Source organism: Rhamphochromis sp. 'chilingali' (assembly GCF_963969265.1).
Source record: "Rhamphochromis sp. 'chilingali' genome assembly, chromosome: 4".
In the NCBI taxonomy this organism is placed as follows: Eukaryota; Metazoa; Chordata; class Actinopteri; order Cichliformes; family Cichlidae; genus Rhamphochromis; species Rhamphochromis sp. 'chilingali'.
Genome location: NC_137948.1, coordinates 17,807,768 through 17,830,577, shown reverse-complemented (window position 1 = coordinate 17,830,577; position 22,810 = coordinate 17,807,768). Strand labels below are relative to the sequence as shown.

The following is a 22,810-nucleotide window of genomic DNA, read 5'->3' as shown; positions in this document are numbered from 1 at the left end:
GAATCATTTTATATAGAGGCAATGCTTCCAGTAAATATTCCATTCTGGGACTGACTTTATATTCTCCTATAATGCTGTTAAAGCCAAGCATTTTTTATGATCTTCAAAAATTTCCTCCTCAGGCTATTCTCAGCGGCAAATCTTTCTCACTCCATTTATAAGCCCGATGCACCTGAAATGAATCTGCATATTCTTCAAAATATATTTCAGGAAAAACATGCAGAGACTAATTTCGCTTTCTGTTTAGCCTCAAAGCCATTAAAGGTCAGAAGCATTAAGGTTGAATGACCAGTGGTTCAGCTGTGCCACCATAATAACAAAACTAAATGTTGGAGATATTTATCATATTTGTTTTTCTTTAGTAGTAAGTAAGCAGAAGTGAAGAAAGACTGACAAGTTGGAGAAATGCTCCAAATGAAGTAGCAAAACCAAATCATATAAACTTTTATTTATTCATGACATCCATCATGTTCAGTGGCATTTCCCCTCATTCTTCAATCTTGCTCTGTCTTTGGGGAACTTCTTAATTGATCATGTTGCACTCTAAGCATTGCAATTTCTATACTTTTCTTCAGCCTGCGCGAGAGTAAGACCTGAAAAGAGTTTCTAATGGATTTTTATAGCAGAAATCATTGTGTGGCCAAAGCCAACCATTATGTCCCATTGGGAGATGTGTTCATTAAGGCTCCCATTGATCCAGGCTGTTTTTTTCCTTCGGTGCTGTAGAAAAGTCTTTTGTTTAAAACCAGGCAGCGCTGCCATTAATCGCCCAGAGGCATGAGATGCTTAACCAGCAGTCAACTTTTACTCGGGGTGATTTTTTTGATTCCCTGCAGTCTTTTTGCTCTGTTTTTCAGTCTGCGTTACTCTGTTTTGCACTCCTACACCAACTCCTTCTGGATATTTTTCTTGTTTCGCCACCTCTCTCCTTGTTCTTTTAACTTGGTTTCTTCTTCATTTCAGTTCTTTGTTACACCCACTCACATTATAGTACACCTTGTTCTTCTCTTCTCCTCTCTTCTCTTCTCTTGTCTTCTCTTGTCTTTGTTTTTGATGTTCTTTTTCATCACTGGATGTCTATTTTTAAACTATTGATCTTGCAGCTCTTACAGAGGCTTAAAAAAAATCAAACGACGGCCAGTTCACTTTTTAACCTTGCCTCCTTTTCATGTCTCTCCAGTCATCCAGCTCATCCCAGGAGCGTCTGCACCAGCTGCCCTTCCAGCCAACCATGGATGAGCTGCACTTCCTGTCCAAGCATTTTGGCAGCACAGAGAGCATCACAGACGACGACGGCGGGCGCCGCTCGCCGCACGTCCGTCCTCGCTCCCGAAGCCTCAGGTGAGAGCGTGACAGGTAATGGGCAAAAGACTGTTTAAGTAAAGGATCCCATCCCTCCTGTGTGACACTGGAGAATAAAGATGTCAACATCAAAGCTTTATTTGTAAATGTTTGAGTATTCTGTGTAAGACATAACAAAACTAGCCAAAATTCAACATGGCAAGCTGTTATCAAAGGACATTTAGCAGCCATTAAAGATGATAAAAGCGATTTTTATTCAGTTACTGTGCAGGACCAACTTCTTTCTGTTATTAAGAGGTGTGGAGTGCTCTCAGTCATTAATTCAGATGAGTCGCCTTTTGTGAATGTGCCAGTGCTTTATTTGGTGCAGCTCGCATTTACAAAGAGGGGACATTAGGTTTGTTAGGCCTTTTCATCAAACACATCATGCTCTGTTTTGAAGATGTGTCTACCTTGATAAACAGTACTTAAGTCCTTGCTGTACCGGCACCAATGCAACACTGTAAAATGTCCCTTTATCATGGTATAGCGATAGGTTTGCAGTAGTACGCAGGACACAGTCGACAGAGGTGGAAAGTAACAAAGTACAAATATGTTACTTGAGTACCTGCACTTTACATGACTAGTTATTCTTCTGACATGTTTCTTTACTTTTCGTAACAGTATCTACTTTACTGTTACCACTCTAGGCTCTAGTTTTAACACATTTTAGGAGAATATTTTGCCTTTCACACATTAAACCCATTTGAACCTAAATAGAGGGAACATGAAAGACAATCCTGTTGGTGGATCCAGCATCAGTGCTTATTGCTTCTGACTGGCGTAAAAGACGCAGAGATGAGATGCAGGGAAGAGAGCAAAGACGGACCTGTGACAGAAAAAAGTACCATTAGCAGCTTCATGACACACAACAAACAAAAACAAAGATATTGATCAGTTAGCTTTTCACAAAACTAGCGGATAGGAATACCCCTCGAAGAGTTACTTTGTACTTTTTTTGTCGTTAAGCTGCCGGGGCGGCGAGCCACGTGGACACCTACGTTTGTGAATGCGATAACTCAACAAAGAGGCAACGTAGGAGCTTCAAACTGATACCATAGGTGTGTCTAATAGGAGGCTGAGGGGTAGCACTAGTTTTCACTTTGACCTAAAAGAAATTAAATTAATATTTCTACCTAAATCTTTCAGAATGCAAGTACTAGCTGTACTTCTACTTAAGTGAATAATCTGTCTACTGTTTCCACCAGTGCAAAAAAAAAATAACCAGTAATTATCTCTAAGATGTCAGCTGTCATGTGCAGTTTGCTAAGAACGTACATAAACAGTTTAAACTGGTCCCTATTTATAATAAACAGTTTAGAATAATAAACTAACAGTTAAGGATAAATGGTTGAGGACGTTTTTATATTTTCCTCTGAAAAGCAGTGAAGTAGAAGTACAAGTGCCTCAAACTGTAGCACACCACTGATGTCTCTGTACTTAGGGTTAGGGTATTTTCCACCACTGTTATTATATCAGTAGCGAGTCCAGCCTCCAGTGTGTTGAGCATCTCCAGGGTGCAGCAGCTTCTTTAATAGCTGAAGCCTCTGGTGTACACTCCCTGCAACCACACCTATTATAGCCTCCCCTCTGGATGCAACATGTCCTAACTACATCCGACACATCACTACTCATCAGTATTCAGTTTTCATATTAAGCTCCTCAGCAGTTCCTGGCCTAGATAAAATCAGCTCACAGACTTTCCTTATTGTGTATATGTTAAATTATAATGTGTTTTCCCATAAAGGACTTTTTATCAGTTCCTTTTTCTTTACAGATGTGTAGATCAGCTCAGTTCCTGAGAAATAAAATCAACAAAGTAGACTTTTGCTTTTGGTTTAGCTTACATCTTGTGAAAGCATATGCTGAACTTTCATGTTTACATGCTTGTGACATCTTTGCCACGGTCAGGATGGAGGAGATGTAGGAAGGGACTGCGTCCATAATAGAAACGTGGCGTACTGAATTTCTGATCGGTTTATTAGCGTTATATACCAACAGGACAGACATGAGGGAGTGCGGTGAATATTTTCTCCGTTCAGGTGAAAAATACAGAATTGCTTCTCTTTGGGCTGCCTCCTCTCACTCTGTTCTGCTCAGTCGGTGCTGTATATTACACTCCTGCTCTCTGTTTGTCTGTTTTCAGCCCGGGGCGCTCACCATCCTGCTATGACAATGAAATAGTGATGATGAACCATGTCTACAAGGAGCGCTTCCCCAAGGTCAGGCTCGCACAACAAATACGCAAGTGTAAACTGTACCTCCACGCACACCTCAAAATACACACACACACGCGAGCGCACACATACACAATATGCATACTGGCAACAGACATCTCTCAGCTACATTTAAAATATTTGTTATATTTCTTTTATCCAAAGTGAGTCACTATTTGCAAGAATCTGTTGTTTTAAGTAAGCAGCTGATGATCTAAAAGTGCTGGAGGGGCTGAACATGTAAACAAAACAAGAAGTAAAACAAAAAAAGCAGCAAAGCAGCTCCCTGGAATTTCAGACAGTGATAAAAGCTGCGCTTATTTACTGTGATGATGTTAAAATAATTCAAAGGTAAAATGTTAAGTTCTATTTCCAGAGGGAACAAATAACTGAGTTAAGGTCTTGTTGACCTGATGTTGCTTTAAACAGATTTTGAGTATGAATATATAGAAATTATAGGCAGGGAGACGAATGGACACTGCAAGCTTTCTCCCTGAGCACACTTTGGTGACATGATGAAGCTTGCCATCCCTCTTTTGCACTCCTGATGGACTGCAGAGACCAAAACATTGATGGCATATACACCAATTAAACTACTTGCTGCTACACCAACCAGCAGACCAGTGACTACTGACCAGGACCAGTTTGAGGTTCATGGCTGTGTTTAAAAATGCTTCAAAATGAATGACACACACCCTATTTTAAACCATTTCAAAACTAGAATTTAACATGTAATTATTTCAAAGTGTAGTGCACACTCTGTGCCCATTTCTACTCATTTTCAGTTAGTACTGGATTCCACTTTCAGGGTTTTCTGCTGCCACAGATTTCCTAATGCACACTTCTCTTACAACAAGCAGGTATCTGTGTGCTTGGTACTTTAAACAATGCTCACCACTCTTAATTTATTACATGGTTCATGGTAAGCTGTTAAAAGGTCATCCATGTCTAAAGTCCTTTAGCAGATCATAATTAAAAAGTCAATTAGATGTGTTTTAATGACTCTGAGACGTGTAAACATGACTCGGTGTCTCAGGGAGCCAACCATTTTGATGAACAGTGAAGTGTGTGCAAGGAAATCTTTCACATTGCAGGTGTCCTCAAACACCTGCCTACACACACACACACACACACACACACACACACACACACACACACACACACACACACACACACACACACACACACACACACACACATTATAATCCTGCTCATTCACAGTGATGCATTGTGAAGCAGCACGAGTCGTCCCACTCACAAATCCCAAGTTGGTGAATGCAGGTTTAATATTGCTGTATTTTTTTTAATGTTACTGTAGGAGTAGTTATCATTTGCATACTTGAAAAAGACTTGCAACAACTGTATAAAACTCAAGCACTGAGGAGAGTTAATTAATGAAAGTTAATGAAACCTCTAGATCTCTCCCTGCTCTTTCCCAAGAAATCTGTTTATATTTGGGCGCGTTAACCTGTCAGCTGAATAGAGCAGGGCGATATGACCAAAAATATTTATCACGATATACATTTGAAAATTTGCGATAATGATATAACTCACGATATAATTGACACTAGACAAAATACTTTACAACTCCACAACTTGCAAAAACCCCCCAAAAACATCAATGTATTTTCACTTAAACAAGCAGCTGTTTTTTATGTGCATTAAAGTTATCTAAAAATTTAGCAAAGTCGTACTAAAACATTTGACAGATTTTTGAGCGCCGTGTGCCACATAAAATCGTTTCGAGGTCAGTAAACACAACCAGAATTCATACATAAGGCACACGGGATTATAAGGGGCGCTGTCGATTTTCAGAAAAATGCCGTATTTTCCAAAAAACACGGTAATAACGACAGCCCGCTAGCATGCTCTACCAAAAATAGTGCTTTGTTGTGTATCTGAGGGACGAAAGCTAAACCAGTTCCACACCACTGAAGTTGCAGCATTTTTACAAACCAATTCTGGTTCATCCGTTTCATTCAACGATCCGCTTTTGCCCTTCTCATTCTCCGTCGCCGCCATGATTTTTCCGCCATCTGCGTATGAAAACAAAGGCACTGCGCATGCGCGTTTTACTCATATTCTATCGCGATATTTCATTTTCTTATCGTTGCCCAACATTATACCGGTATTACCGTGAACGGTATGATATGGCCCAGCCCTACAGCTGAATTAATTATAATGACCATTAAATGAGCTTAAGTGTCTTTACTTATTAGAAAATAATAGTAGCATCCTTCCAGATAATTGTTTGCTTCACCATACATGAGTACTGGTAATTTCTGAAAATAAAATGGGCAGAAAAGGCACATTAATTCTCTAAAGTAGCACTTTACTGTGGCATAATTATAGCAAGCTGAAATACATACAGATTGGAAGCACAAAAATGCACTCAATATGAAGGTTGAAAAAGTGACAACAAATCAAGATAAGCCTTTATACACACAAGTTTGCAAAGTCTAATGTGGTTGTCGGTCTCCTCCTGAGGTTTGAGTTTTATGAATATGATGGAAATACTAAAAAGAATAACACAGTCAAAAGAGGTGCAATAGCAACCAAATGAACAAGGACCGAACACAGGGCGCGTCACGTTGTGTTACATCACTTCACACATCACTTTCGTTGAGGTGCCTTAGCTGAGCTGAGTTTCTGCAGCCTGAGAAAGAAACATCCTAAAAAATCTTTTTTTTTTCTGCAGGGAATGAACAGTGAAGTGCAAAAAAACATCAAGGCCCTTCCACAAAGGCTTGTTCAGAAAACAATGAGTGTCGTGTCTAAAGTAGCACATTTATATAGAATGTGTGGAGCTGGCTGAGCACCGTATATTGAGATAAAGACAGGTGATCGTATTATCTTACACTCACTGACTATTAACCACTGTTGTGTCTCTAATCAGGCCACAGCTCAGATGGAAGAGAGGTTGGCAGACTTCATCCAGAACTACTCCCCAGAGAGTGTTCTGCCACTGGCTGACGGGGTTCTCAGCTTCATCCACCACCAGATAACCGAGCTAGCCAGAGACTGCCTGACCAAATCACGCGAGGGCGTCATTACCAGCGTTTACTTCTGTGAACTGCAGGAGAATCTGGAGAAGATGCTGCACGACGTGAGTTGTGTAGCAGGAATCTGATGTGATGTGCTTCCAAACCTCGCTAACTGACCCTGTCTCTCCAAATTTCTGTCTTTCTTCATCAGGTCTACAAGCGCTCTGAGAGCTCGGAGCTCACCTTCGTCATCGAGCTTGTCAAAAAGCTCTTCATCATCATATCTCGTCCTGCCAGGCTGCTGGAGTGCTTGGTGAGTTCCGCCCTGCTTATCTGATTGTGGCTAAACTTTCAAACACATCGAGAATCCAGACTTTCTTTGTTTCTGGAGGCATTTTCTACCCCCCATTGAGCTGCTCGAAGACACTCCCGTCCTCCCACATGGAAACGGAGGGTCGAATATGCTGAACTGGTACTACAGAATCTAAAAGTAGGGCAGAGTGTCGACTGTTCGTTCATTCTGAACAGATGAAACATAAGTGTGTCACTGCAGGAAGCTATGCTGCCACTCCAGTCAGGAAAGGTTCAAGTTTTGTTTAATCTTTTATGTTGCATCTGTTTTACCAGTATGTTATTAACAGAGAAAGACAAGACAGGATGTCTTCTTTATGTGTTTCACTTTTGCAACTTACAAGTATAAACAAGTAGTGTTTGCAGCAATAAAACTGTGGTGGAATAAAACTGTGAAAAAAGAACAGGATAAAGGTCCAAATTTACAGATAAAACTACAGCAACACTGGTGTCTCTACACAGCATTAGGAGGCCAACATTTTGGCTACTAAGCCAGAGAAGATGTCTGTGGTAAGTTATTGCCAAATAGCAACAGACCTCAAACCAACTGACCTCAGACCATCCCCTGGGGTATCCCATTGCTACTGCTTTTTTTCCCCGTTAACCCTGACATTTTTACAGAAGTAAGTTTTTTTTTTTACACCTAAAAAAGAAAATCTGCATACAATTTCATCAAACATGGCAAACACCTCTGTCTCAGATTTTAGAGAATTCAGAAGCAATTTGGGCCTTTAAATTCCCTGCATTTCCTGTGTTGAATCTTGCATATTTGAAGCTCTAACCAACTCTGCTTGATTTGTTTTTATTCTGTCATAACTTCAGCGCACACATAACACATTTATCACCAGTTGGTAATGAGATACAGGCCCAATCCAGTGGAACATGGAGATGAAATAAGCAAGATTATAAAAGACAAGAAAGGCAATGCACAACACCTCTTAATCTTTGAATTCAGGTAGTTCAACCCCTATTGCCACAGGTGTATAAGATCAAGCCTTCAGGAACAACAGCCACTCTGCCATGAAATGTCTGACTACATAAAGTTAAAGTGCTGAGGTCCATAGTGTGAAAAGTCACAAATGCTCTGCTGCTTAAATAACTGCAGAGGTCCAAACCTCGTCTATCATTAACATCAGCATAAAATACTGTGTATCAGGAGCTTCATTTGCCATAAAACTGCCAAATCAAACATACGCAGCTACAAGCTGTGGTGACCCTTGTGATAAGGGAGCAGTCAAAGGTAGCTAGCTAACACGTTTTTAAAAGAAATACTGACATTGACCATCAGAGTACAAATAACTTCATCACGATGTGATTTAGTAGCATGTCATATTTTTCCCCTGTTAATTATATGTAAAAATTTGAAATTTTAGACATACCAGTTGCCAGATTGCCATGAATTTGTGATATTTTTTAAACCAAGCCAGAAGATGTACCATTATTTGTTTCACACCTGTCTTCTCTTGACATGCCTTTGCTTGCATTTGGAAGTAGCTGCTACAATCCATTCTCTTGCTTCCCGTAAACGTTGCTTTACCTACAGCATTCTTAACACATGGGAGTGTATGAATGTTGAAACACACTGTATTATACATGGAGGTCATGGTTTTGTTCAAGCTGTGTCATTCAGCACATCAGTCATCCTGTGTTGCTGCAAATTGCATGATTATTGCTTTAGGATATTTTTCACTCTCGTTCTTCCCACCTCCTCAACTTGTTCGTTTTCACAACAGAACATCAAATCCAGTCCAAGACGGAGCTGTGTCCTTGACATGCTGATTCATTAATTCAACAAAACTTATTTAGTAATAACAAGCCTCTCTGCATCCACAGGACACACCTGAATATCAGCTCCCTGATTGATGGTGCGGTCCCTCCTCCCAAACCCTCCCGGCTCATCTTTCTGTTACCAAGGCGACCGTCAGAAAAGGTCGATAGGGTCAGGCAGGATGTGGAGGGGACTTTAGATCTTCACGGCCCGTGGGTTAGAGAGGAGAAGGCACACACAGATGAAATTTTGTCCATGTCCGTAGAGTTCATTTAGCATTCAAGTCAGTCACAAGGTCTGATTTGGTGAAAATGTCACACAGTCAGAAGGCTGTTAGCTGCAAGAATATTATCCTCCAGCAGCGCAAACTATCAGAGAGCCAGGTTAATTCCCCATCTCCATACTCCTTTTTTTTCCCTCTAGTCGAAGGGAGCAGATATGAGAGAGAGCATGGAAAGAAATGATCCTGGCTGCCCCAGGCTTTCTAATCAAAACGTTACTCCACCAACAGCAATGAGACCGAATCCCATAAGACACCACAAAAGGCTGTATCATAGGAAAAAATGAACATTTTCAGAGAAAGCAATTTAAAGTTTGGAAGTGTATTAACACTGATTGTGTTTGTTTGACAGCCCTGTAACAGTGTTCGGTCATGAAATTGCTGCAGGTTGAACTAAAATCTAGTTTTATGATTATAAGTTGGATGTACTCTTAGAATTACTTACTGTTTATGTCACATGGCACAACATAACATCGTTTTCTTTATGCTCGACTAGTGTTAGCTGTTATCACATCCTTTTGTGACTCCACACTAGAGCGTTGTGGTTCAGTAGCCGGCTGTTGAACTGGAAAAACGTAATCTGACACTCACTTTGTTATTGTGTTTTATCAACACACTACAGTTTGGATATTTTAAAGTATATAAAGAAGGATATTGGTTCGTGATTTTAATTGAAATAGAAACTATAGAAGTAGAAATAATACGAGGTAATAATTTAACTTATAGCTTTCACAGTGTAAATATTTGTTGGGTTTATCAGTTTAATCTGAATTAAATGTAGATTTTTGAGTGTTTAGTCTGGTGATTCTCAAAATTATGTGACCTTTCATGAAATATATAATCACTGGCCAGTTTTTAAGGTACACCTTGCTAGTGCCACATTGGGTGTCCTTTTGCCTTCAGGACTGCTTTAATTTTTCACATCACAGATTCAACAAATTGCTGGAAATATTTCACAGATTTTGATGATTGCAAACATAATTCAAATTTTTCCACATGTTCAGAGAGGCTGTGATGATTTCATTTGTCTTGTGTTGCACACGTCACCACTTCAGCAGTGGTCTTTGTATGTGAGATCATGTTAATTTAAGATGCATGTACAGTACAAGTGTTTTGTAGCTTTTCCTGACCCCTCCTTGTTTGTTGTTGGAATTATAGGAGTTCAACCCAGAAGAGTTTTATCACTTACTCGAAGCAGCAGAGGACCACGCCAAGGAGGGACAACTGATGAAGGCAGACATCCCTCGATATATTATCAGTCAGTTGGGACTGACCAGGGATCCACTGGAGGGTAAGAAATGGGAATAATAGGTTTCAGGTTTTATTCCAGAGGTGTATATATAATAGAAAATATGAAAACAAATGAAAGTGTAAAGTTTTTAATTTGCAAGAATGCTTTCCAACAGATGTTTGCTGGTTTCAGTTGTTTACTTTCACTCCCAGAGCTGGATAAGTAGATCAATACCACTTGTGTCTGAGTCCAGATTTGATTAACCTACTTCTCTATAAAAGCCGAATGCTGCTGGAAAGAGCTAGCCTGGTACTGTTCAAGGGGGGAAACTGAGCCACCAATACAACTGACTGTACAGATTAGCATGCTATGCCTGTTAATTTAGCAAGTTAGCATAAATAATGTAAGATTTTGGTGGGAGTTTTGTGCTATAACTCTCCAGTTCAGTGACTTCACATAATCTTAGTATTAAACTGATACAGTAGGAAATAGTGACACACTTTAACAGCTTGATTTTTTTGCTTTAGTATGTTAGTAAGATTTGGCAGCAGTCGTCGTTGCAAAAGTGCATTTCATTTAGCTAACGTGGCTTCTCACTTGTGTCTTTTCCTCTCATCCTATCTGCAAGCATGTGAGAGAAATCCACAGAAAAAATGTTTCATCTCTATTTTGGGTGGTGGCAGTATGAAGCTTTAAAAAGTGCCACTTTGAGATATTGATCAGCTTTTCTTTACGTCCATGATGAGGATATATTGAGATGAAGAGTCTGAGCTGCTTGGATCATTTGCTGTCTGGTGGTGCGGCTGCAGTTCTCTTTTTCATTCATCATCATGGCTCGAAATCAGCCCCCAAACTCACAGTTCACTATTCCCATCTGTTCAGCCACTCCCAGTCTAATCCATCAAGAGCTCGCATTAGCTGATGGGTTAAATGGCTCAGAATGACTCTTCACAATAAGCCACGGTGCTTTTATTTCAGAATTCATGAGAGATGTATCTGGTTATGTCTTTGTGAGTTAATCTCTTCTAACAATGTGCCTGCTGATATCTTGATCTTGCACTTTCTTTAGCACCTACATTGTCATGCATAGGCACACATGCGCACCCACATAGCTGCTTACACTTTCGCACTCACATTTCTTTTCTTGGTTTCTCACACAGAAACAGTGTCAAACAGACACCGACAGAATATACAGTTTCCAGCTCAGTGACTTTTATCTTATATAAAGTTTAGAACCACAAAGGGGCTTTCAAAAGGTAATTATCATTCAATTATTTCAACAAAACAGTTGTGTAATCAGTGTATTCAAGCAGCTGTCACATACAAAAAATGCAAGAACACTGGAAATTAGCTGCCACTCCTCTGCCACTGTTCATGAGGGGAGTAAGAACAAAGTGAAGAGGAGGGAAATCTGAAAGAGAGAAGAAAAATTAATAGAAAGAAGCTGTTTTAATTCTCATATTTTACTTTGTGGGATTTGGTCTGTAGCGGTTGAGAGCTGCAGTTTTTCTAACTGCTCACAGCGGTGTGGGGGGCCTAGTGTCGCTTTTTATTGTCACTTCAGGTTTGTCTGTTAACTAACACGTGTCCCAACAGAAATCGTGGGCTTTGACAGCTACGACAGTGAGGGTCCGCACACTCCAGAGACCGATGACTCAGCAGAGGTGACGAAGAAACACGCATGCACAGACACAGGAAACAAATTACCTGTTTTGTTTTGTTTTTAACTTTGAATTATAATTGTAAAACTCTGGGGATTTCATCAGGGAAAAGGGAGAGCCATCAAGCCACCAACTGAGGAAGACTTTCAGACCATAAAACTGATCAGCAATGGAGCCTATGGGTGAGTAATTGATTAATACGTCACTGATCACACATAGAAACCTAATCGTATCCAATTTTTTCCTTGAGCTTTAAAACTAATCCAGTGGTTAAACTTGGTAAAGCTCATGAATCTAAAAACATTTATATTCGAGCTACAATACAGATATATTGTCTGTCTTTATGTTACACACAGGGCAACAGCATGAAGAATTTGGATCATGAAAACATCCAAGAAAGCTATTTATGAAGAGATTTCTAACAAGCTCTAACACAAACGGCAGAAAGATTGTCAGACTGAACAGCAAAGATCTAGAATTGGACTTGAATGTGTATAAAAAATATTTGTTCAGTCTAAATTGGAACTGGTCAAATCCATCAGGAGCAGTGCAACAAATATTTGAAACATTCTTTCAAAAGTGGATGCTGGTGCTGAGTTTACATGTTTGTCCCTCTGGAGCCATTAATTTGAAAAATTCATTAGCCAGTTAAGTTTTCAAAAACTTTCCACTCTGGTAACTTCCTGTTTTAAGACCGGATGTACATTTCCGGTAGCTTTATTTTGCGGTCAATCGCTATTGTGAAGATGGACTCCAAAATCATGGCCAAAATATGAAAACAGAAAGATTGCGTTAAGTTACAAAGAGCAGAAGGTGGGAACACTCACCATTGCTGTGTCATAAAAAAATCTAATTATCAGTTTTGACGTTTGAAGAGTGTAGATCGATTGGTTGTTTACATCACTCAACACAAGCAGAACTGCATTACAAAATGAGAAGACACATCGTCCACATTCAGAAGCACGTCTCTGTATAGTGACAGTTCTAATGATTTAAACAGGCAAATGTTCAGCATTCAAACTACAGGCGAACATTAGTCAAAGCCAGATGTCTCCCCGTTATGTCGACATCAGCGTGCACAGTCAAGTACACACCTACACAGCACGTCAACAAATCGTGAAAAAAAGTCACAGGATCTAAAAAATGAATGAATGATTGCTGGTAAGGGTCTCGATATATCAGTATTTACGAAGGGTATGTTGTGACTTACCTTCAAAATTCTACAAATACTGAGAAATATCAAATTTGAATCCTTTCTCTCCTTTGCTCTGAGGCGCGGGGGGAAAATATCGACAAGTCGATGAACATCATCCACAGATTTATTCGGTAAATGCCCAAGACGTCTTGAGAAATATAAATCGCCGCTTGATTCATCCATTTGGTTGACTTGTTTTGGAAAACCCGACCGTAAACAAGGCGCGAATATCACGCCGGAAACTAAGCGCTCTACACGAGTTTTCCCACCAGAAGTAGCATATGCTGAGGCGCACATAGCCTATTACAGAATTTCAACCTCTGGCTAAATTTCACCAGTTACACTCTTGACTTAAATGCTCAAGTATGGTGGACCCGAAAGGTCAAATGCACAACTTAAGAAAATACAACAAAAAGAAAACACGCAAAAGCACACAAAATAAAATAGAACATGATTAAAACACGACAGAACTAGAAAAATACAACTGAAGTATTTTTAGAGAGATAATAATGTGACGGACCAGCTGCGGATGTAACAAGCTAACACTACACGGCTAATAGCAAGCGTATCTACAGTGTTATATGAATCATGCGAATAAAAAAAAACATTATCTTGCATCTTTTTCTTCTTCTCCTCACAAAACTGATGAAGACTTTTAAGCGTGTCTCGGTGCAGTCCTTTACATATTTTACTTTTTGTAACCGCTGCAGTTGGTCCTTCAGATAAATGCCTCATTTCTGTTGTGTTTTGTGTGCTTATACAGCGTTTTTTCTATGCAGTCTTTTTCAAGTTGGAGTGTATTTTGAGCTTTCAGGGCCACCGTACCTTTGACTATAAATAACTGAAATTTATAACTTCAAAGCTTCTCAAGAGCGCATTTGTCTTAAGTAAAGCCGAGCAATTCACATTTGCTACATGTTACTTCAGTAGTCCAATGACAACTGCAGAGTGCTGTGCAGGTGGAGGCACTGCCTTTTCACCCACGTGATAGCGCTATGACACATACAACTCTGTTAGGACATTTAACATTCATCCGGTGACATTTTTTTCCTGTGCAATTTAATGAACTTCATGTATTTGATGCATGAAGTCTCCTTTATCCTTGGCTCAGCTCTGTCATGCTGGCACATCCGTTATCTTTTTTTTAGTCTATTTTTTTTTAGCAGGCTACCACAGAGAGACAGATAACCATTTACTGTCATGCCAACAGCCACTTCAGAATCACCAGCTAACCTAACCTTTTGCTTTCAAGGTATTCAAAGCACTTGTTACACTGCAAGCTGCATCCACAGACACTATTTTGTTCATGTATGTGGGGTTCAGTTTCCTCCCAAATCCCTGACAGCAAGTTTTAAAAAAACAAAAATGTTTCAGATTTCTACAAGTTGACATCTAAATGGTTGAATATGCATGATTTAACGATAAGATCACTCAGAAAGCAAGACTAGTTTACTGTAGAAATTACATGTTCTTGCCTTTGTCAACAGCCATAGTGAAAGTGGCCAAGATCTTGTGTTTTCAAATTGCTAGTTTGCTTTATCAAACAAGTGATCATAAAACAGTTTATGTACCAGTTTTGGTACTTGTGTCCGCCTGTAAACGATTTCCCTATAATGTAATCTGCTGATATGTTGTTACTGCTGCAAAGCTGATAATGGTTTCTGTTCCCAAAAAAAACAAAATCATAATGCCCTGGGTTCATAAATTGAAGGTTGGTAATCACTAGATTTTCTATTAGCATAATGATCCCAATCATGCATCCAAATGAATCAACATTTAATAGAAAATGTTACTGGGACACGGTAGCAGTCACTGAAGTCCTCAGGATCCTGGGATGTAAAGAAGACAGTGGCACTGTGAATACTAATATAAATACTAATGATAATACCGGAAATGTGAGCAGGAGCCAAAAATACCAACTAAAAGATGATGAAGCTTGGGAAAAACCCCTGAAAACTTGAGTTAGATCACAAAACAACAAAGGTACTTCTATTAGTATTACCAAAAATAGAATTTGGTGGTTGTAAATTTTTGTTTAGATAAAAATTATTAGCAAGGTTTTATGTATTTTTAGTGTTAAAATATATTATATTGTCTTGTAATGCCATGAGGGATGAAATATAATTGGCACGGCACAGGAAAAAAAAAAAAAGAAATAATAAATACAGACACTAAAAGCAGCGCTTAATCCTTCATTCTGTCACAGAGAATAATTAAAACGCACAGAGAGATTCAGATGGGATGTATTTTAAAATGCACATTTGACATGTTGTCAGGAATCGGGATTGTCGGGGTTCAATGATTTGAAAGAAAATAAAATAATAATACATTTAAAATGCACTTCACAGCAAAGAGACGGCCAGTGGGGATGTAAACACACGAGTAACATATGGTCTCCTCTCCACCTTGACCGGGTCACATGCTGCTGCATGTTAAAGGCTGTCAAAAGCTGAGTAAGGTGGATCAGCGAAGAAAGAGTTGTACTTGGCAGGCCAGCATTATTCTACCATTATCTACCCACGAGAGAAAATGGGTTATTTTTCAGGTGTAGTTCAAAAACTCTGTTCAGGATCAAACATAAAATGAAGATTACGAGCTCGGGGGTTGACATTTTGTGCTGGAGGTTTTCAAGTCTTAATATCCTCCTTGATGTGTCCACACAGCCACACTTTATTGAGCTCGTGTCTGAAAGGAGATGAAATATCCTCTGCAGTTTGTACCACCTGCTGTTTTCCTCAATACCTCATTTCTTCTGTTCTGTACTCTTCTGTCTCCCCTGCGTTGCAGCGCCGTCTACCTGGTGCGACACAGGGAGACACGCCAGCGTTTCGCCATGAAGAAGATCAACAAGCAGAATCTGATCCTGAGGAACCAGATCCAGCAGGCGTTTGTGGAGAGGGACATACTCACATTTGCGGAGAACCCCTTCGTCGTCTCCATGTTCTGCTCCTTCGAAACGCGACGACACCTCTGCATGGTCATGGAGTACGTTGAAGGTAAGGGGGTCGGCTGTGGTTTTTCACTAGATCTGAGTTCAAATTGATAAGATCGCATGAAGCTACTCTAAACACGTGCCTTGATTTCTTTTTTGTTGTGTGTTGGTCAAGTTTGTGCCTTGTGTGTAAAGTAACACATTTCCTCCCTGACTCTTTTACATCTGTGAAATAACCTCCAGCACATCAGGATACGCTTTTCACGCCACCTTTCCTTTGGATGCTGTAGCCATGGCCTTTTCTGTTTTATCTACATTTTTTATTTTAATTTTCATTCAATTCCTGGACTTATTTTTTAAAATTGTGAATAAAAATTGCCACCTGAGCCTCTGGCTTCTAAACCGAAGGTCAAGCATTCAGGAAACGTGCAGTGAAGTATAATGTCTCAGTTACAAAAAAGGGCAGGGGAGTTTTACTGGCTCACGGCTAAAGCTCGACTCAGTTTTCCTTCTATTTGTGCTGAATTCTATTATTTTGTCAAGATCGCTGTTGATTCACAGACACACTGAGCTGTCAACGGTAGGTACGAATTTATGACTCATGTGTGATGGCAGTGCCAAATATGGATGGCACAAAAATTAATTAAAAACCCAAAAAATAGAAACATAAAAAGCAAATCGTTTTACTAATTCAGAAAAGACTTCTAATGTTCTGGTGATAAAAACAATGAGTCATATTTAATGAATTTGTTCTCCCTAATCAGAGCATCAAAATATGTCTTTCTGGGGTTTGGCACCATTTGTTTGAAAGTTTTAACACGTCGAGCATAGATTTATGTTATAACTACAAAATCACATTAACAGTAACGTGTGTTGTTTATGTGATTGCAGGTGGGGACTGTGCCACTTTGCTGAAGAACATCGGGGCTCTGCCTGTTGAGCTTGCGAGGATGTACTTTGCTGAAACTGTATTAGCCCTGGAGTATCTGCACAACTATGGGATCGTCCACAGAGACCTCAAACCCGACAAGTGAGTGTTTAAAATTTATATTATCAATCAATATAATCACTTGTTTAATTACACCTGTTCAAATATATTATTAACCAATCATATGGCAGCAACCCAGTGCATTTTGGGTTGTAGACATAGTCAAGACTGATGGCCTGCACAGGGTGTACCTAGCCTTTTACCCTATGACAGCTCGAGCCCCGTGTGATCCTAAATCATAAAAGTGGATGGAGAGATGACTGAATGGATGATAATAATAGTAATAAAAACGAATAATAATAATAGACATGGACCGAAGCCTAAGATAATGCAAAAACAAAACATCCAAATTTTTCTTTAACAAACAACCCTTGATAAAACTTTAAAAGTCAAAAGCCTGGATCGCTGATCGGGTGCATTCATTAATCGAATTGGCAGCTTACACATCTGGAAAGGCACCATCAGTGCTGAAAGGTATACACAGATGTTAGAGCGGCACACGCTCCCATCCAAAGGTCTTTTTCTGGAACAGCCTTGTATATTTCAACAAGACAATCAAAACTGCAAACTGCATCGAGTGCAACAGCCTATTAAACAAGTCCAGCTGCTGAACTGGTCCGTGTCCAGTGTCCTCTGTCCTTTCACTAACTGGAAACTTAAAAATAATAATGAAACCAAAAATACAACAAAGAAGACCCCAGACTGAATCCTATATGGGAACAGGAGACTTTCCTCTCCCAGAAGTTCAACAACGGATCTCCTCAGTTTCCCGACACGGCTGTGGCCATGGTATTTGTAATGCCTTATGTAATTTGTGTAATATACTGGGGTATTTATAATCAGAGGTATTTATATCTATTAGAACTATTTTGTCATGTTTTGTAACTTTGTAATATACAGTATTGTATCATTTAATTTACTTTAATTGGTTCGGTACTTACTGTGTCGGAGCTTCTCTGACTGCATATTTTCACATAATCAGAGCTTAATAAAGTATTCTGATCATGGCCCAGTCCCAACTTCTTTTTTTTCAACACGTTTAATGTATTTAATTTCCTCAGTTTAAGTATTTGATGTGTTTAATGTTTTCTATTGCAGATAAAATATGGGTTTACAAGATTTGCAAATCGCTGCATTCTGTTTTATTCAGATTTTACACAGCTCCTCAATTGCTGAGGGATTGGTTTGGATTGCTTTATGGCTTATAGGTGTATAAAAACTTCTGTTTTTGGTTTTGTTTGGGGGGGCTTTTCATGTCATTTGCCAGAATGAATGCCTGTTTTCTCTCTCCTTGTAGTCTCCTGATTACCTCCATGGGCCACATTAAGCTGACTGACTTTGGCTTGTCGAAGATGGGCCTAATGAGCCTCACCACCAACCTGTATGAGGGACACATTGAGAAAGATGCCAGGGAGTTTCTGGACAAGCAGGTACGGTACCCACGACCTCACACCGGTCGCATTAAACATGTTAAAACACGAAGTACAGCATATCAATGTAACATGGTAATAATTAATTTCACTTTTTAATTAGTAACTTTATGAATGAGGTGCATGTCCACTTAGAGGCTAATTAGCTGAATCCCATTTTAAAAAATCCTTTTTTCAACCACGCATGCAAACCTGCCAAGTCATCTGGCAAAATCAATATTATCCGAACAAAGATGCTGCATTATAATGCTTCCTGTTTAGTCTGAATAAGTGAATCATTAATGCCCTCCATCTCCATAACAATCCTGTTTTGCAATTACAGTAATTGTTTATACTCTGAATTAAACCAGTCATGAGCAGTCAGATTGGGCCGCGTGTCCTTTTCATCTTCTCAGTGGAAGCAAGCATCTGTGTTTCTGCCAGTAATCAGCTCACATCTGCAGAAACAGACTGCAGCTTTGTGGTGGAGATTATGGCGGAGAGAGAATTTCTCAGTCAGTCAGAACTTTTACTATTGGGCTGTCCTGATGTGTCTGATATAATTTGTCCACAACTCTTGTTTTGGATAGTTCCCACTAGGTGTCACTCAGATTTGATGTACTGTTTGTTTATCCAGAACACTTCCATTACATCCACAGTCAGGGGCGTAATTTCCAGGGGGGTTAGGGGGGTTATGACCCCCCCCAATAAAATTATTAATTATCTTGCATAGATAGGCTGTTGATTTTCTTTACTAATTTCAGTTATTACCAGCAAAATAGTTGCATGTTTAATCATCTAGGAATTTATCCAGATTTATTTATTTAGACAGAGATCTTGACCCCCCCAATGTTCAGCACAAAGTTACGCCGATGTCCACAGTAGCAGCTTATTTTTATTAAGGATGATTAACTTGTCTTTCTCTCCTTTTCTCATTTTCTTTTTTCTTCCATTCCTCCAAATTGTCTCAATCATTGCTCACAGGTTTGCGGTACTCCAGAGTACATCGCTCCAGAAGTGATTCTCCGCCAAGGCTACGGGAAGCCGGTGGATTGGTGGGCTATGGGGATCATCCTCTATGAGTTCTTAGTGGGTTGTGTGCCTTTCTTTGGAGACACTCCTGAGGAGCTGTTTGGACAGGTCATCACAGGTGAGGAAACTGTGATAAACCTATGTTGCTACTATGTTTTAAACGCCTTTTCAAACTGCAAAGATTATAAGTGGTTAATGATAAGTGTACTAAGACTTAAAGCCTTCTGTAAAGGTTAGAAACCAAAGATTTAAAATTCTGTTCCAGAAACTAAGTATGTTTTTTTTTCTTTATTATTATTCTGACCTTTTTCTCTCTGTTTCTTGTGCCTCTGGTAGATGACATAGTTTGGCCAGATGGTGATGAGGCCCTGCCTGCAGATGCCCAATCCCTCATCTCTGCCCTGTTACAGACCAACCCTCTGGTCAGGCTCGGTACAGGTACTGGTTTGCTCTTTCACTTGATATCTGATTTGACATGTGCAGCTATTTGCAACAAGAATAAGAATGCAAAGTAACATTAAAAGGAACAGGTGCAATATAAAACAAAAGTATTTTGGGTCTTGTTTCTTTTTGTGCACACAGAATATGAAGCTAAAGCTAGCCACTGGCTAGCTTAGCTGAAAGACAGATAAAGCCACCTAAAACAAGCTGTGGCTTTAAGAGAGCATAATAATCCTTCACCTCTTGACACAGACAGGAAAGCTGTTTCTCCCCTGTCCACCTATAACTTTCTGGCACAAGCGTTTATATAATGCATAAAAAAGTATCATAAAAAATCTTATCATATCCACTTGGCATTCTGCAATATATTTTACATTTGTTCTTGAAAGACTATTCATTTCATTCATCTTTATTTTTGGATGAGGGTAACAATTAATGTTGTTTGCACCCCCACCACCAGGGGGCGCATTTGAGGTAAAGCAGCACTCCTTCTTCAGTGAGCTGGACTGGAACAGTTTGCTGAGACAGAAGGCAGAGTTCATCCCTCACCTGGAGTCAGAGGAGGACACAAGCTACTTTGATAGTACGTGTGTCTAGATTTATGTGAAATGACATTAATATTAGGTTCATGGGTTATTTAAAGATGTTCTGACACAACCCCAGCCGGAAAATCACATTTTATCTTCTCTGCCTCTCTCTCTCTCGTGTCTGCCAGCTCGCTCCGATCGTTATCACCACATCAATACGTACGACGAGGATGACACCAATGACGATGAGCCAGTGGAGATCAGACAGTTCTCATCCTGCTCTCCTCGCTTCAGCAAGGTCTGTCTGACTTTGCCTCTCACTTTTTTTAATCTCTGTCTCAGTCACTTTTACTTTTTTTTTCCTCACTCTGTCACATTTTGTCACACAGACATCGGACAGGATTAAATGAGTGAAGAGACAAGATTTTTAGATAAAAGTAGGTCATCCTGTACATAGTGTAGCATCTGGAGGTCGGACCAGGTCTCATGTCTGCTGCTAATAACTCTAATTGGACTCACTCCGCCATCATCACTGATGCTCTTTTCTCTTTCTATTTTAAGACAGTCAGGGTCTTCCACCTGCTATTTTTCTAATTCCTCACACTACATTTTTTGCTGTTCCTATCTACAGATGTGTTATGATCCAGACATCTTTTTAACTATATTTGTTTTCACATTCACACTTTCTGCTTGGCTCCTCCAATTCTGATCTGTGACTCCCTCTTCTGTCACACTTTCTCTCTCTGATGGGATTTTCTCACCTCATGCTGTCTTTTCATATCTCTTTGTCTAACTCACTCTGCCTTCCCTCCATTTGCTCCGTCCACCCCTGCTTGGAAACAGAAAGTGCCTCAATGAAATCCCAATTTCAGTTAAATTTAAAATAACGTTACAGTTAGCGTTGCAAGGCTGTTTGGCAGATTTTTACAGGTATTGCACGTGAACAGAGACATCTGTCAAGCACCCTGAAACGACAAGATCTGTGGCAAATACACTTATGAATTTAATTCATTTTAATGTACTGCTATAGAAATATCATTATTAATAATGATAATTTAATCATAAACTACTTTAATTATTAGTTAAGTGGCTTAGATAAGCAAAAGTCTGCTGGTTTGACTTGGTGTGAAGACTGGGTACTTCTCTCTTACTTGTGTAGCCCTAAAGATAAATCTCTGACATTTGGACTGAGAGTGAGACAAACTTTGGTATTTTATTTGAAAGCTTTCTGACATTGTCCACACCAGACTATGAGCACGGGAACAAGGAACCTTACTCGGAGCATGCAGGAGGGAAAGCAGATTGTCAGATAAAGACTAAAAGGAAGACAGGAATGTTTATACACAAGGAAGTGATTACTGATTAGCAAGGTTTCCAAACTCAAAATAAGACAAAACCCAGGCACTGTGACACCAAGCTATTAGATCATTATCCAAGAAATTCAAGAACAATTTAATTAGTATTGTAATGTCGTTCTGCAACCAACAAGGGCGTGAATGCAAAACTTAGACCAGCACACTTTTAAAGTAGGTTTGGTGACACTCATTAATCTTTTTTCTGCATGCTATAACAGAATATCATGTGTCACCTCATACATCAGTGTTGCTAGACCCCTTTTTTGGGACAAGTGCCCCAGTAAAATCTCAAGCTTCAATTTTAACAAGCACTTATATTTGGCAGGGGATTTGTCCAGAAGCCGAGGAGCATTTGCAGGTGTGTCCGGGCATGGAGGCTGCAGTGAGCAGCCAGTTATCCATGGATCAGCATTCTGGCTGAAACAAGAATCAAAATGAATGTGCATCAACACAGTTAGGTCACTTGAATAAGGGTCTTAGTTAGGGGAAGTTTAAATAGCATGCTGTATGGCACAAGGTGGTCTTTGGACACCTCTCTCCAAACTTCCTCCTTACATACTGAAAACAGTTTGAATGTAATTTTTAATTCATCACACTGATTTTCAGTCCTCAGCCTTTTCTTCCTGTTTCCCTTCTCTAAAAATGGGCTTGTTGACAGACACTTTTCCACTGAGACCATTTTTGATGAGGCTTCAGCAAACAGTAGGTTGGATAACTGAAGAGCCAGATGCATCTCTCAGGTCCTGTGTCAGATCTTTGCTGGATTTTTTTCCAGTCGCAAAAATGCTATTTTATGCCTATCAAACTCTGCTAGCGCTGTCATTTTTCATATTCAACTAAAGAAATTATCAATTTTTACGACATACTGCTAGTATCGAAGTGCCTGAAGGTACAGCGTAAAATTGATTCTTTGCTAAGTTAAGTTGCCTGTTATTTGTAGACACAACACTGGTTGTTCCCTTGAATTAGGTGTCTTTTAATGTTTGAGTGATTTATAGAGTTAAGGGGATTCATAGAGTTAAATGAAAAAAAGTATCAGGTAGGACTGGACTGAGAGTGAATGACTGTAAATGAGTCTAATGACTTTAAGTACCTTCAG

At 39.6% G+C, this 22,810-nt stretch overlaps 1 protein-coding gene across 1 annotated transcript in view; it reads left to right on the top strand.

Moving 5' to 3' along the window:
• mast1a (microtubule associated serine/threonine kinase 1a) overlaps positions 1-22,810 on the top strand; it is an 80,570-nt gene that overhangs the window by 46,974 nt on the left and 10,786 nt on the right. Inside the window, exons 6-19 of the mRNA XM_080880660.1 lie at positions 1,181-1,341; positions 3,488-3,563; positions 6,454-6,663; positions 6,753-6,854; positions 10,099-10,231; positions 11,768-11,835; positions 11,938-12,014; positions 15,815-16,023; positions 16,851-16,989; positions 18,245-18,377; positions 19,341-19,506; positions 19,725-19,826; positions 20,290-20,412; positions 20,545-20,654. Of these exons, the coding sequence (XP_080736786.1) occupies positions 1,181-1,341; positions 3,488-3,563; positions 6,454-6,663; positions 6,753-6,854; positions 10,099-10,231; positions 11,768-11,835; positions 11,938-12,014; positions 15,815-16,023; positions 16,851-16,989; positions 18,245-18,377; positions 19,341-19,506; positions 19,725-19,826; positions 20,290-20,412; positions 20,545-20,654 (1,809 nt within the window). The remainder of the gene's footprint in view (positions 1-1,180; positions 1,342-3,487; positions 3,564-6,453; positions 6,664-6,752; positions 6,855-10,098; positions 10,232-11,767; positions 11,836-11,937; positions 12,015-15,814; positions 16,024-16,850; positions 16,990-18,244; positions 18,378-19,340; positions 19,507-19,724; positions 19,827-20,289; positions 20,413-20,544; positions 20,655-22,810) is intronic.